Source organism: Aptenodytes patagonicus, chromosome 14 (genome assembly GCF_965638725.1).
Source record: "Aptenodytes patagonicus chromosome 14, bAptPat1.pri.cur, whole genome shotgun sequence".
NCBI classification, from domain to species: domain Eukaryota; kingdom Metazoa; phylum Chordata; class Aves; order Sphenisciformes; family Spheniscidae; genus Aptenodytes; species Aptenodytes patagonicus.
Window position 1 is genome coordinate 6,074,952 of NC_134962.1, and position 16,095 is coordinate 6,091,046.

At 38.4% G+C, this 16,095-nt stretch overlaps 1 protein-coding gene across 2 annotated transcripts in view; it reads right to left on the bottom strand.

The window, feature by feature from the left end:
* VAPB (VAMP associated protein B and C) overlaps positions 1-16,095 on the bottom strand; it is a 34,427-nt gene that overhangs the window by 15,295 nt on the left and 3,037 nt on the right. For both annotated transcript variants that reach the window (XM_076352358.1, XM_076352357.1), the window contains exon 2: positions 2,670-2,822. In XM_076352358.1, coding sequence (XP_076208473.1) covers positions 2,670-2,822 — 153 coding nt within the window. The remainder of the gene's footprint in view (positions 1-2,669; positions 2,823-16,095) is intronic.

Consider the following 16,095-nt stretch of genomic DNA (forward strand, 5'->3'; position numbering starts at 1 on the left):
GTTTGGAGGAATTCAAGTCCTATTTTTATGCCCTGTGCAAGACTTTAATTACATGACTGAAAAATAACCAATTCGGAGGCAAAGAAACAGTTTCTATTTATTTTTCACTTCATTAACTCCAAAATCAGCCCTCTGTTCTTCAGCAACATTACTCCAAAGCGAAGGTTAAACACATCTCCCCCCATTCTGTGAATCTGAAGACAATTCTGTTCTGTACATTAATGGAAGTTCCCTCTTTGATCCCCCCTATCCAAAAGATCCCTTCTGCTAATCAGAACCAAAGACTGCCATCTTCAAGCCCAAAATTAGGTCCCATGCATGGTTTAAAGGAGCTACCAGGAGTGCAATACATACAGCTCTATTAAAGAGAAATTCAACCACAGCACACGATAAAGACAGCTTCGGTTTAGAATGTTTTAGGAAATAAGGAATTAACATTTATAACCCCAGAATTCTGTAACACATCTACTTATAAATTTACCTTCATATATTACCTAAAGAACAATGAATGTGTACTACTTGCATTTTAAAATATAGTATTAATGTAAGGACCAGCAATTTAGGATTGTTATTTATTATTACTAAGTTATTATCAGCATGAAAATATGTAGAACACAAATGTGAGCTTGTGATTAAATATACCATAGCCATTTGCAAAACTAACTGAATCATAAATCACTATAAGTAAAGTTATCAGAAAAGGGAAATTTTTCAAAGCTATGTAAGCAAGAGCAAAGCATAGCTTAGGGTTAGCACAGCAATCCCTCATAATGGGATACTTTAAGTCAAGTTTTGGACTAGATCCATATTCTATCTGGCATGTCGCTTAGAATAGTCGGGCTGGAAAAGCAAGTAAGATGTAGGCATGCTGGTAGCATAATGTAAGATGGTTCATACAACACTAGCCTATACTATATTCTGCTCAAGGTACAGCGAAGGGTCATCATAAGCAGAAGTTTAAGAAAACACTCAAATGTTGAGATCAAGATGACATTTAAAAAAGCATGGTATGTGCCAGCAAAGGAAGCGGGCTTTCAATTTTGGAATTTCATCTAAAAGATGAAAAGAATCCACATCTTTATAGCATGAAGATAATTTGTAGCTAGAAACCATGCTAATTTTCATTATCACTTCATTGATTTCTAAGCATTTAATATGCTTGCCTGCAGCTAGTGTAGATGACAGACATTTTACTTGGGAATTGTCCCGAGTTTTAAAAATCTCAATTTCTCTCTAGAGAGCTTTTTCATTTACATATTAGTAGTTTCAGAGCTTACGGGATACATTCTAGCCTTCTCCTGAAGCAGAAGTGCTTTGCCTGCCCGACCTGTAGCTACCACGTTGCACCGGTTATGTCCTCACTGTGACATTCCCCAGAGATTAACTGCAAGCGAGGCACAATTCTGCAATCATATGCACGCTCAATTTGACACAATAGAAATCCCAAAGACAACAGATCAATGGGTGTGCAAATGTAGGCACGCACAAGAAGACTTACAGGATTAGAGTTTCTTAATGTAACAGTGCAAAGTATTTTTGTGATCAATTTTTGTTTTGCTGAAGGAAGCTCTCCAAGGGTGAGGTGTTTAAATATTTTACATTTTATTAAGTAGAAAACTCAAGTCTTCATTTTTACATTTTGATTTTTTTCAAGTAAAAAACAGTAGTTTTAGCTCCCAAAATTTTTTATTCCAGACTAGAAAAGTTTGGTAAGAGACTAACAGCAAATTGTATAACCTATCAGTAAGTAATTTTTCTTACCATGCCAATACTAAAATTTATTAAAAATAGTAAAACAAATCTGAATGTTTATATAAATAATTTTCTTAACTAAAAAGTCAGACTTTATTCATGCAGTATGCCACTACTACATGCTTTGATAGAATTCTTTATTAAAAACATGGATTGGAGAAGTCATTGAGAAAATACATTGCTTTCAAGCATGTATCATCAGCAAGTAAATAATATACAGACATTCTGTTTATGGGAAATACTCAACTCTATGCTTTCAAAGTAAGCCACTTCTTTGCTTTTCCATTACCAAACTTAGGCAAGTAAAGAGCTACTGACTCATTAGAGAAAATCACTAACTTTTCCTATGGAACAGCAAAGATTTAGTCACTTGACATTTCTAACACCAAAGCATATTGCATCTTCAAGGAACACAAAACAAGCATGGTTTGAAAGTAAATGTTTTCATTATTGGTTGTATTAGGCAGTTTGGCAACATCCCACATCAGTCTAAACAGTGTGGCTGCAGTCTACCTAGTTTTATCCCTACCTTGATGTGCCTGTCCAAGCATTTGTTTGACCCTGCGGTGAGCTGGTTCAGGAAGTTAAGCTGGCGAAAAACTAACCGTACAAAAATAATCCCACAGGGAGGGCAGGGCTGATTTAGATAGGTTGGCTAAGACTGTTATTGAACTATATAAATAATTTATGTATTTCTCCCCTGCCCCTCCCCAAACAAGATGTAAAAACAAATCTATTACTGCTAGACCAGGAAAAACGGAAGTAAAGATATATGAAATGGCTGCTTCTCCATGAAATCACAACCTCTTGCTTTTACAAACATTCAACAAAATACTTTCAGATTGCAAAGCATTCCAAAAAATAGTTGATTAGAAGAAGCTATTTTCAATCACCAAAAACCCGCTTGAATGACTCACCAGAAACATTAATTGATGTTCCTGCATCAATAATTCCACTGTTAGGCCTTACACAGTATCTACGTGGTGCTGTGGTCTTAACTTTGAAGCACACATTTCTGTCTGTAGGATTGCCGAGTTTCAGGTTTGTAGTGACAACATCTGTGAAAGGACCTGAGGAGGAGAGCAAAAGCAGACTTGAAATCACATATAAAGTACTTTCAAGCAGAGGCTAAGCAGGCTCTAAATCTCTGTTCACAAATCTTATAAAGTAATTAGATGTTCAATTTCCATCTATGGCACATACAGATAATTGTGCACACAAAGCTGAGGATGCAGTGAGGCCTCTGAGCATTCTGATGCACAGCATGCTCCAACACTCACAGCGCAACAGCTGAAGTTGATCATTAACAGCAAAACAAAAAGGGGGAAATCATTTATACGTGGTGCCAACACAATAACATGGCATTCAAATGATGCCAAATTCTCTGCTGTATCACAGTTACTCCATTCCAACTACTGAATCCCAGTAAATCCAGGCTTACAGAGAGATACCATATATACCTATGTTATAAATGATAAACAGGGGAGTACAGTACAGTAACTAGAAAGGGAATGATAAAGTGGCTACTACAGATTCACCTGCATATGCAAGCTGTACCTCCACAGAAGCAGGATTCCACCAGGTATTCAGAAATGCTGTACCATAACCAGCAAGATAAGCATTCGGTGTGCATCCAAGTTTTTTTTTTTTTAATAATTCTCTTGACTACTAGAAATGATAAACCAGAAGAAATCTTCATAAAACAGCCTACCTCACCCAAGACAGGAAACAACCATGTGGAAATAGGAAAATTCTTGGACGCTGAGAGCAGTGGCAAAGATTTCTATATTAGCAAAGCCAGAATCAAACCATTGTCAAGTTCTGCAACACCAAGTGCAGGCAAATCAATCTCTCACAGGCTCACTACCTAGTTGAAACTGCCCAAATCCCTCAGGTTAGAGGAAAGGCTAGTTACTGGTCTCCTACAAGACAACAATAAATCAGACAGGTAGCATGCAACTGCAGTGCTTGCTCAGATGGTAAAGACGTAAAATTGAAAGAAATATAACCACACTTCGATCAACTGTCTTCTGCATAGAAGTAATTCATTTGATGCCTGAATAAAATATCTTCATCTATCCTCAGGAGCAAAAGCAAACTGGTCAGAAAAAGCACTGAACATTTCCTTGCAGAAATGACAGCCCGAAAATTTAAAAAGGGTGAATGATGATATTAAAAATACTAGTGGCAACATTCCACCATCCTCCTCCTGCAGCACGGCTGGCTTAAAGTAATTTATGTTTGCTTTCTTTTCTACAAATTCATCACACAAATTTGTCTCCTAAGATGATATTTAATACAGCTGTAAAAGTATTACAGTCCTGCAACCTTTATCCTTGATCCATTTTGGTTTACATAATTAGAAGGGGAAAAAACCCCAAAGCAATCACACACACGAAAAACCCCAACCAGACAACAATGTAGCACCATTTTTGCCTGCACTCTGAACAAGCCAGCTTTGCATTTACAATGCAACCTGGTAGCAAAAAAATTGAAGCAATAAAATCTTCAGATCACATGACAAAGATTTCACTAAACCTGTGCCTGGTGAAACACTGAGATGTGAAAGAGAATGAAACACAGCTGTCAAGTTTTCTCTGTGTTCTGCATGCAGAGAGAGACTTTAAGCCTAATGGAAAATAACTGGGCAGAAGCAGCCGTGAGCTGTTAAAGAAGTTAAACAAGCCAAACTATCAGAAAAATCCAGCAACCATTTAGGTGTGTAAAGACAGCAGCAGATTTTCAAGATAGTTCTAACTGGGAGAAGTCTAACATTTCAGAAGAAATTACTTGATGCCTAAGCATTAAGGATGTGCCTTTACTAAAAAATTACAGCTCGAGCTATTCCAACACAGAGGGAGGGTCATCTGTACAAAGCCCTACATATGCAGCTGCATCCTCAATAGTGCTTTACTAGTCTGCATGCTGAGATAGATTTCCTGTGGGAAATACCATGTTTTTACTTGGCTGATCCACGAATGCGTGCGGGATTTGCGCGCCCCAGCATAGAGCTGCTGTTTGTAATAGTAATACAACAACAATTCTGTGTGTAAAATAATTTCCAAATGGAGTTACTTATTGCTAACATAGATCATACCAAAATATTTGGCAGCAAAACCTTTCAGCAGACCAAATTCATTTCTTCTTGTCTGCTTGACATTTCCTCTTCTTTTCTGTCTGCTAAACTTTAAACGGTTTCTTTAGATACATTTTCGCCAAATTACAGGTCAGCCAGCACAACTGTACTAGAAGGCTGACATCTGCTTTCAGCAAACTTGTGTGCTGGCATACTCCTTATGGCATTACTGTTAAAATACTGTAGCAAAGCAAAACAGAGCAGACAAATACAGGATTAAAGTGCCATTATAGGTGTTTTGAAGTGTGCAAAAAAATAGACAACCGAGTATTACTTAGGGTAGTTAGGGCATGGCAGTGAATTATTATCAGCCTGGTTGGCCTGCCTTTTAAGAGCAAGGCCTATGGACTGCCAACTCGGGCTGAAATGAAACCTTGATAACCTGTTGTTAGATTACTATAGCCGAGGTTAGACGTTTTTGAGGGAGGTTGGGGTATGTGGGGGAACTGATCCCAGAATAAACACAAGCTAATTCTGTACTGGAGATACACCTTTGCTTTCTAACATCTGGATTTGTGCACTGCAGGTAAGGTTGGCTTGGGTATTAAGAGTTGTCTGAGACACACATCTACCCTGGAGCTTCATTTTTCAATGCAAGGCATTAGGACTTCTGGAATCATAGCCACAGACACAGTAAGATAAAATGCTCTACACTTCTTTCCAATGCCTTTGTCCTCACTGCAAGTGGATGGACTATTTATACAAGTATATGCAACACTTGGATAATGCCTATACCCTTAAGGTGGGCTGTAAGCACAATAACAATCAGTCAGGTTGGTGCATCTGGATGGTACTTGGGTTAAACGCAACAAGTTGACTCTGTAGTGAAGCCTGACTCTTACTGTGTGCCTAAACAGAAGCTGCACTCTTAAAAACCACAACCTTTATTTCATAACATTCAAAACAAAATAATGTATTTTTGATTGCTCTTAATATTTCTAGATAAGGGAAACTTATAGTAAGGCAGGATGCTTTCCAAATGACAATTCGCACTTCTTAAAAAAAAAAAAGGAACTATTTTTCTCCCGTGTTTTTAAAGATCATGAGAAAAATGACACTGGTGTCATCCCAAGGACAAAGTTATGGGAAACTCAGGGTCTGTACATGCATCATCTGACATTGGGTTGTCATGGGAACAAGCTGTCTAGAAGGAAGAATGTAGTTGTCTAGAAGGAAGAATGCAGTAAATTAAATTTGGCGGTGAAAGTTTGGAATATTCCACAAGGGCTTGATGACTTTCTCCTGCCAGTTAGAATAAAGTCAACTTGTGTTAATGCAAACTGGGCATCTAGTGATATGCAAACTAGCAGTACTACTTAAAGAAAAGAAAACATCACCCCATATACTCATGCAACAACAAACAGTAAGAGGTATCGTGGTTTTTCATAGTGTCACTTTTCAGCAGGGTTAGTTTCAAACTGCAGCTGTGGCTTTCCAGGAGCTATGCATACAACCCTTCACATTTGAAGATCAGAGCATTATCTCAGAATTTGCCACGCTCCATTTCCTATTCAAACACCAGTGCTGTATCAATCTTTCCTAAGTGTGCCATTCTGCAGTGTACTGCATTATAATATCCCAGATCATTTTAGTAATAATACAAAAGCCTGAGAATTAGGTCAAAAGAACATGATGTCAACTCTATTTAAATTTTAAATAAAACTCATTGCAATAAAAATTGCCCATAATCGTACCAGCAAATCCAGGCTGGTAACTTTTTGATCAGCACAGTACTTGCTGTTTCTTGCCACTCGTTACTCACAGTAACCATGTTATACAGCTACATTGTCTGTACCGAACCTTAATATGATTATTCCCACCTTAACCAAAATTCTGTGCTTTAGCATGGCAAATAAACAATCCTCATACACATGTACTTTCAATGCAGCAAGAACACTGCTGTAGCACTGTTTGGCCTGTGAAAGAAGTTAGCACAAGTATCAGCAGAGGTAAAGCTTTGATGGCACAGGCTTGGGCAGGAACGTTCAAACCAAACAGGCACAGTCCTCTGCAGATTTGTATATGCAAATACTACTACATCTTTATAATTAGCTACACACATTAGTTGGGCTACAGTCCCAGGGTTGCTTTATTCCTGCATCAGTCCATCTCACTGCTGAAAGGGGAGGTGGTCTGACCTCTCATCTCCACCAACTGCTTGTGCTAGCTGCACAGTATTCATCTGGTTGCACAGAGAGCTGAGCCAGGGAGCTGCTCGGGCTGAAAATTAATCCACTTACAAGACAGGGAGTGAGGGAGGGGGCAGTGGGGAAGAGAAAAAGGAGAATCAGTTTTCAGCCAGATCAAGCAGCACTCAGACACAGCATCAGGGAAACTGCATCTGTCTGCGCAGCATTCTGCCAAATTAAGGCAACAAGTTCTCATATTTAGTAGGTTAAAGCTAGCACATCTAGGCATACACTCTGCAGTCACACTTTTTCTTGTAGAGTTGGCATAGCTGTTGAAAGTAATTAAGGAACATGCCTAATTTTTCTGTGCTTAAATCTAATGCAAATTATCATCTGCTTAAAGCCAGGCATCCTCTAAAAAAAATTTATTGAACTGGTGCTTTTCAGAGCAAAAGCACTGCAGTAGCACTTGATACAATCGTAGTTGGGTCACGTTAAACTGGCAATCGTTGATTAACAAGACTAACAATAAATTCTTATCAAGCTGCCCATATTATTCCCAGAATATTTTAGATGCACTTTCATCATCTTTCCGTAAACAACAATTTTTGCCACCCCAACTCAGCACCACAGACACGTATCCAAAAGCAAGGTAATTAGAAACAGGCAGAAATACAGGCAGAGCTTCTAGTGAGACAACCCCTCTTGTACTTCCTTTGTGAAAAGCAGCAGAATGCAACAATAGGAGGGGAAGGACGTATTTCACCATGGTTTAATCCCATCGATGTGTCAGATGAAAGTCATTAATCACCTGACATATTAATCAGCCACAGAAAGGTAACCAAGGAATCTTTAATAAGGGAGATGGTGGAAAGCAGTAAAGGGGAAACTTAAATTGTTTTGTGGCTATTCTCAGGAGCCCAAATCCTACACATTGATTTGTCCTGATTAGTAGATGTCCACATGGAGCAATAATTCATCCATGACAGAGACACATTGACCCTGCATGTATGAGTGGAGAGGGTGGGGGTTGAACATGATACTTCAGGCTCCATTGCCCATCACACACACCACACTAGCTCATGCTTCCATGGCATGAAGCGCCTCCCCACCAGCTTGGTCAGCCCCTCAAACTGGAGATGCACCTCGCCCTGCTCTAGCATGTATGAACCTACTGCAGGAGTCCTAAGCAAGAGTATATTAGCACCACCGACAAAACAACCACCACCCAAGAACACAGTCGTCTCACCATCTGAGTTTTGGCCTTTCTACTTATAACTTTTCTTATCATCATATCTGAGCTGTTTCTCAGTTCCTTTACTATGCCTCTGACAGTACCAAGTGATTTCATTTTATTTCCACAATTTCTCCCATTTTATTTTTGGGGGTGTCTATCAGCAATAGAGACATAGTCAAAATAAAAACACTAGCAATGAGCAAGAGGGCTCAATAACAGGTGTAGAACTTGACTTACTGTACACTTCTTTTTAAAGTTTATATATAAAGTTGATGACCTTTGAAGATAAACACTAAAATGAAAAAAGCTGAAATGTCAAGCAAGACATCTTGAGCTATCAGCCAGGTGCCTGTGAATCAAGAACACCCAAGATCCAATCAAATTCTCCCACCATCTTACTTGTCTTTAGACAAATCACTTAAGGGCTTGATCTTCTGCTATTAAGAGCCTTAAGAGTTGATAGCAACTCCAAAACAGAAGCAGGTTTGGACCCTTATAGTTTTCCTCTCTGTGAAGTCAGGAGAATACTTATCTAATTACAGAGAATCTTGTGAAGATTAATGTTTTAAAAAGTACTGTATGCCAAGTTTTAATCATCATCTGGCTCTGGAGGCATTCATAATTAAGTGAGCATCCGCAACTTTTTAAATCAAAGAAGCTGAAGAATGAGAAACAAGAAGTGCCTGTGTTGCATAAACATCTGATTTCATAAGTAACTTACTGAGAGGACCCAACAACCCCAAATTTGGTAATTATTTTTAAGAAAAACTTCGGCCTCTCTTAATCCTCATGTAAACCACTCATAAACCTTTCAATCTCAGCTCAGATTTTAAATGAAGTAGCTAGAAAACCCCACCCCCGTGGAATCAATTCCTTTACTCTTACCACAACTATCCTCACCCAAAAGAGCCCTTGAAGCAAAGTGATGGGAGGGAAGTGGTCATTTCCACTTCTGTTGTGTCAAGCAGTAGAAGCCTTGATGAAAAACCTACTACAAAAATAGAAGTGCCATCCAATCACTCCCCCTGCAATAGCTGGTGCAGTGGAGTAATTAAAAAAAAAGTAATCAATAAAATGATCTAAAAGAACAAAAAAGAAGATGTAGAAAACCAACAAAATTACATGATTCAGATGCCAAAGTTGGAGCAAGGTTGGCAGTAAATGTCTTAATTTATCTTGGATTAATCAGTGTCCTTCTCTGGCCTATTTTGGCAGAAACTATTTTTGCCAGAGCATGCCTCATGCTTAATGGGAAAAAAAATGAGAGAAAACAAATATGAGACTGAAGACTATTTTCAGGGAATCTATTAGTATGTAATTTTTGTCACCTTTTATTCCTCAGAGGATCATTAACAGTTTGACTTCACAGTTGTAAGAACGGTGAGGCCACACATAAGCTTGCCAAGAGAAATGGAAGAATATGCCCTTTAAATAATTTTGGTACAAGTGTCATTTATTTTTTCCAACTGATCTTTTCAGAGTTTTATTACACCCAAACATTCCATACAGCAATCTTCAGCAACAAAATCACACAACATGAAGTATTTTCTTTGCATCCTAAACTTAAAGCAGTTTTCCACACGCAACTGCATAAACAAGAGACTGATAGCAGAGTTGGCTAGCTTTTAGAGGTGTATCTCTGTTTCAGCTGTGCTTTCATATCCTTTTAGAACCGAATACCAAACATACCGTATTACTTTGTTCATTCCACTCACAAATATCACATGTACAAACTATCTCCAGGTACAAAAACAGCTCAGAAAATAGTGGCATACTCTCTTTTGATAGTGGGATAGTAGCTACATCTCCTTCAATAAGCATGACATAGTAAGACCTACTTATAATAAGACACCTGTTTATTCTACATGGCTAGAAGCCTCATTCATGGGGGTTGCTGGGTGGGTATTGAAAGGATGCTGAAACAAAGCACAGGTCCCCAGGGAGAAGTGGGGATGCAGCAGCAGAGAGCAGAGGCCATGATGATGATGGCCTGATGTGCAAGCTTCCCTGGCAAAAACAGTGCTAAAGACTGAAGACATTGTAAAGTATCTCCCTGGAAGAAGCATCGTGATTTTAATCACCATCCCAAACTACCCTTTCTCTTGTACTTCTTGTAAAGTAATTTTTCCTGGTCTAATTTCATCACTAATTTCCATTTCAGATGCACATTAAAATGGTAGGGAAGGAAGAACTCAACTACTCTAATTTCATGCTCATATATACTCTTCAAATAGACAAATTTGATGTGTAACTTAAATAGCAACTGAGCAAATATTTTAAGTGCAAAACTATGCATAAATTGCAAATACCAGAAGAAACGAGCAAAATTAGAGATTTTGGGATGCACAATGAGTAGCTGCTTTTCCAGTAAGTTAAAAAAAATTAAATAGGCAGTAAGAAACTAATTATAGCTACAAATAAGGAAGGAATCCCGAATTTAGCAAGATACACTTCTGGGCAACCACTTGAAAACTAGCCTATTAACTGTGCTTTCAGAATCAAAGGCAAAAAAACCACACCAAACCAAAACCAAATCAGAAATTTAGTCAGAAGCAGTGAGAAAACTTAATAAGGAAAAAAATACCTGACAGCTTGTCTGGCACAGAACAAGATACAAATGTGAAGTTGCATTCTCCAAACCTAAGCTTCTGTAAGCATTATCTGCACCACCGTATGACGCCAGTAAGCAGTGTAAAAACAGCTATACAAAAAAAAGAAGGAAAAAAAAAAATCTTACTGCCATTACACTTTTGCTCCTAGTCTGTTAAATGTAGGAAGGCCGGAAGAGGAAACATTACAAACCAGAGGAAATTATGCATGCAAATATTTTGAGAAGATGCAAAATACATTGTTAATTCACATATCACAGGCAGCAGCAGTTGCAAACATAAACAGACAACAGTGGCAGTCCAAACATGAAACTGCATCGGGGAGGGCTGAACTCCTGCTTGTGAGAAACATTAGAAGCACCAGTAACTGGTGCATCTAACCAGTAACTGGTTAGATGAAAAGGAACAGTCATGGGAAAAACAAAAAAGTGCAATTTTTTTTTCTTAAAGAATTACATAGTCATTTGACATGCCTCCCCCTTCTCTATTTTTTCCACCCCTCGTGGAAACCAACCAAGAAAATAGGATTAAATTTAGAACAATAAAATCTTTAATCCGTAGCACCGTGGTATGAGGGACTTCGTTTACAGCTCAGAGAACTTGACACTAAAGTAGTTTAGTAAAGAGATTATTTTCGTAAAGTATTTATAATAATGTGGGATAAAGTACTGCAGGCAGCAGCAGTACCCAATTTGTACAAATGTTTTTGAGGCCAGAATTACAGTTGAAGTAAGTAATTTTCAGAACAGCTATAATACAGAAAGGATAGACTCAGTCAACTCTCAGTCTGGATTGTCTTGCTAGTGTAAACACTCAATCACTTCAATCCATGTGCTTTTTAATCCTGCACTGAATTAAACATGGAAAGGGTGATTCGCTTTGCATACATTTTCAATGACAGCAAGATTGTGACAGCTGTTCCAGACTGATGGCACAAATCCCTCTTTATGAAAGGTTGCCTAGCAGACCAAGTTTTAAATTCAACAACATCCCAGACATATCAGAAAATATCTTCTATGTCTCTACAGACATCTCAGTCTACAAAGCAGGTATGAAAGGATTTATATATTGAATAAATATTGGGTCAAACACCACAGGAAGAGACTTGGCATGAGTCTGGCCCCTAGTTTAGATAAACTGGTATTTAATATTCATATATTTGTGTAAAATAGGCTTCCTTTCTGCCTCTGGTCATCACACAGGAAGACAATGAAAGGAGGCTTCAATGTTACTTGTGGTAGGAACTGCCACACCAGTGCCAGAGTCCCTCAATTCAGGAGAGAGAGAGGTCTAACTGGGAAAGAGCTCCTGACCAAACCAGATTCTCACTTTAATCAGTGAGGATTTACTTGGAGGGGAAAAAACGGCTTGCAGCAGCATGATGATAAAATTAAAGATCACATTCCCTACAAATACAAAGATTAAATTTAAAGTCTGAAACAACAGCTGTTACTACAAACAAAACTGTTGCAAACATCAATAAAGCTTTCAAAGCCAACCAACTACACTGACAGAAAAAAGTAAAAAGGCTGTTATTGTACCAACTATGAAATGCATTCAGTAGTTATTAGTTGATCCCTGCAGGGAGCAAACATAAGACCAATATGGTAACAAGACAGTAGAAAATGAGTGTGACTGCAAGATATGGGCAGAATTAGCAAGGGTCATTTGATTCCTGCATTGTCTCCAGCTAGGCAGAAAGCTATGTTTAGAGGCACTCTAAAAGCAAGAAACAATACAAACCCTCGGTCACCCAGTTTTCTACAAAAATTGCATTATAACACATGTAGAAGTTGCTCATTTGATTCAAAACTCATTTGAAGCAATCAATACCTTCCAGAGCTGGGTGCATACAACAAATTAAGCTTCTTTTAAAACTGGGTATTTGTTCATAGATGTAAGCTGTCCTGAGCTCATAAAGTTGGATCATTCGCTATGGTGATGATGCCTTTTTTCCAGTTGAGTTTCAAAACAGATCTGACAATCTATTTAAGGGTTTGTACTTTAATTTTTACAACCCTAATTCCAAATTAGAGTGCAATTAAACAAAATTCAGCCTTGTATTCAAAGGTAGCTAACCTATTTTAAAAGAAATAAAGCATTGCATGACTACTGATAAGTTTTTAATTTATAAAACCTGTGAAGTGAGGAAAAAGGTGGCAATAATTTCATTTCCAATGAGAAGAAACTATCAGAAACTCCTGTGCAAATTTCTACTCCATATTTCTCTTTCACGGGTGGTAAGACATTGCACATGGCATGCAGGGTAGCAGCTGGTAAATACAATTTACTGCTAAGCATCTGTGTGAACCTGCACCCACTATGATACATTACCCATGTCTTTATTTTGACATGTTAGCCATGCTCCTAGGACTTCAGACAGCCACCCCTTACCTTACATATTTACATATGTATTTTCAATATAATTTGTTATCAGATATATTTTCTGAAGTGATGAATAGAGGACACATCCCATCAACCAAATCAGACTGGCAGTCCACCACCCTGATGAGCTTTAAATAACAAACTTGACAAACTTTTTCACGTATCATTGCAATGGTTCCATAGCTCAAAGTGAGCTGAAAATTGGTGCACAAACATGAGATTCCCAAGGAACAGGAAACCATGAATGTATGTGTTCCATCCCTTACAATAAAGGCAAGCAGTTGATCTTATTAAAACCACAAAATCCCACAAAACTAAGAGAAGTAACCGCCAAATAACAGTTGCTCATGCTGATTTTACCACTGCATTAGGACCGTCCTTGAAATAGTAATACTTTGATCCCATTAATGCTCATTACTTCAACTGCAATTCTTAAAATCTATGCAGTACAAAATCATTCAAAAGCCCTTAACCCAAAAATCACATTGGCCAAAGCCTTCAAGCAGACTGTCAGGTTTTTGGAAATAGTCTTGGGAGACCTAAATACATTAATTAAATTTAACAGAAAATGCAGCTAAACCTCCTTGACTGCTTCACACATCTCAAATAATTGTTATTTGGCTCTCTAACCATCCTATCCAAAGTTTCAAATTTCTGTTAGCCCACACACGTACAATTTCTCCCCCCTTTCCCAGTGGAGCTGTTAGTGTCATGTCTCTAGTGCACAAGACACCAGCAGATTAAGGAAGCTCAACAGAAGCACTACCTTCAACTTATTCCACCTTTCAAAAAACATGTCATGAAACACTCACAATGCATCACTATCTTGCTTTTATCTCCAGTTCTTTCCCTCCAAGCACTGCTCTTTTAAGTGAAGTTAAGTCTATGCAAAGTGATGAAGTAATTATAAAACTAATGGTGCACGTGAAATTAGAATAATTCAGTGAGATGCAGCAATTCTGTGCAACTATAACGAACACTAAATAGTTAGAATAAGCTATTTATTTAGCTAAGTTGCAAGAATAGCAAGCACAACATGAACTGCAAATATTTAAGCATCACCGGAAAATGACTAATTTTGTTTGATAGTTGGGCTATCTACTTAGATTTAGGAAGCCTGCCTGTTATTGAAATACTGTGTCCTCTTTTAAGTGTGTAACTTGATAATCAAATTCAAATATGTACAGAGATGTGAAGGTTTACTCATATTTAATGCAGTAACAATGATTTTACTAGGAATCAGGTTAAAAATGGGAAGCATGGACTGGTACATTTTCCAGCAGAAAAGTAGATAGCCATCAACAGAGCAGCCTTCAAAGAGTAAAGAAATCCTAGTACTGACTGCCATTATGCTGTGAATACCAGGAGGGCTCTAATAGTTTAAAGAAAACAGCATGTAAATTTTCAGCTTAAAAGATGCTTATTAATTATACTAAACGGGCAACTTCTCACAACACTTTCAGTATTTTACATTCTTAAACACAGCCTGTTCCAGTGGCAATGACTAGAAATCCCTATTTATCCAACACAGAACAGAACAAGCACAGAGTCAACCCCCCCCCAAATACCTTCAGTGCAGGAGTGCTTCAATCATTACGGACAGATCATGGCAGGGACAGAGATGTAATTATATAGTTTAGTTGCAATGTCTGACTAAGTCCTTAACCTCCCTTCTTAGACTTGACAACTGCAGGTTCAGTGAAGACTAATCTTATGTCCCAAACGTTACTGAACTGTTGAAGAGCCTTAGCCTGGTATCTGATAAGAACTGGATATTCATGTCAGATACAGGAGGTATTGCACACCTACACTGCAATGCACAGATCTGACTACAGTTTACACTGACTTACCTGAAAGAGCTCAAACTATCTTATTTGGGAGTGGCAGCCACCTAACCACAGTAATGCAGGTTATACAAGCTACATGGGACTGTGGCTAAACACTAAAATACTTCACTCACAGCACTGCAGATACACTGTTGGACGGAGCACATCTATACGGGTTGAGGCCACACCTTTGGACTGCAGCTCTGATGTACCCAGGGGATCACTTGAGCCAGTGGCAGGTGATAGCTTGGAAACAACACTGCTAGGCCTCAGGCCAGGTCTGAATCAGTACTATTAGGACTGGAGAGTATTGGCTATTCTGGTTTATTATTGCGCCCTTTGCAGAAAGCAAAGTTACACGGTGACATATTGCATACATGCAGGTGCAAAATCACATACTGGGAACAGGAAACAGCATTTCCAATTGGCAGCAACTTACACAGTTTTGCGAGGAATTAATCCTGCATTTGGCAATACTGCTATCTGCCACTTGGGGAGCACTGCAACAGAATGCTGAGTCATAAGTCTAGCCTAACCTGTAGCAAACCTCTAAAAACGTTGCTGAAACGTACCTCAGCCTATGCCACCTCTGTTTTTGTGTGTGTCCCCTACTAAACACCACTCCTCGTGACACTCTGCATCTGCAAAGAATGCAGAAGCATTTCAAACACCTGAAAACCCAGGCAAGTTCTAAAATAAGTTATATTGTAACAAAATTTTACTTGCTGATGTTAAACAAATGATCTCTATTCCAGATGGGCACACTATGCTGAAATGACAGATCGGCCTCACTGGGTAGCCGTACTGTGAAGTGCATGAGGCAGTGCCCTATAGCACAAGTGTGGCACTGTAATTAACAACTGTATCAAAACACATCTAACAAAAGGGGCCAGAATTACACATCCTCGTGTAAATGTAAATTTTATAATTCCTAAAGTCAGGCCCTTGAATATTGTAATATAACTAATTCTTGGCAGACTGTTGGATGTTATCTCCTAGATTAAAAAAAAAAGGAAAAAAG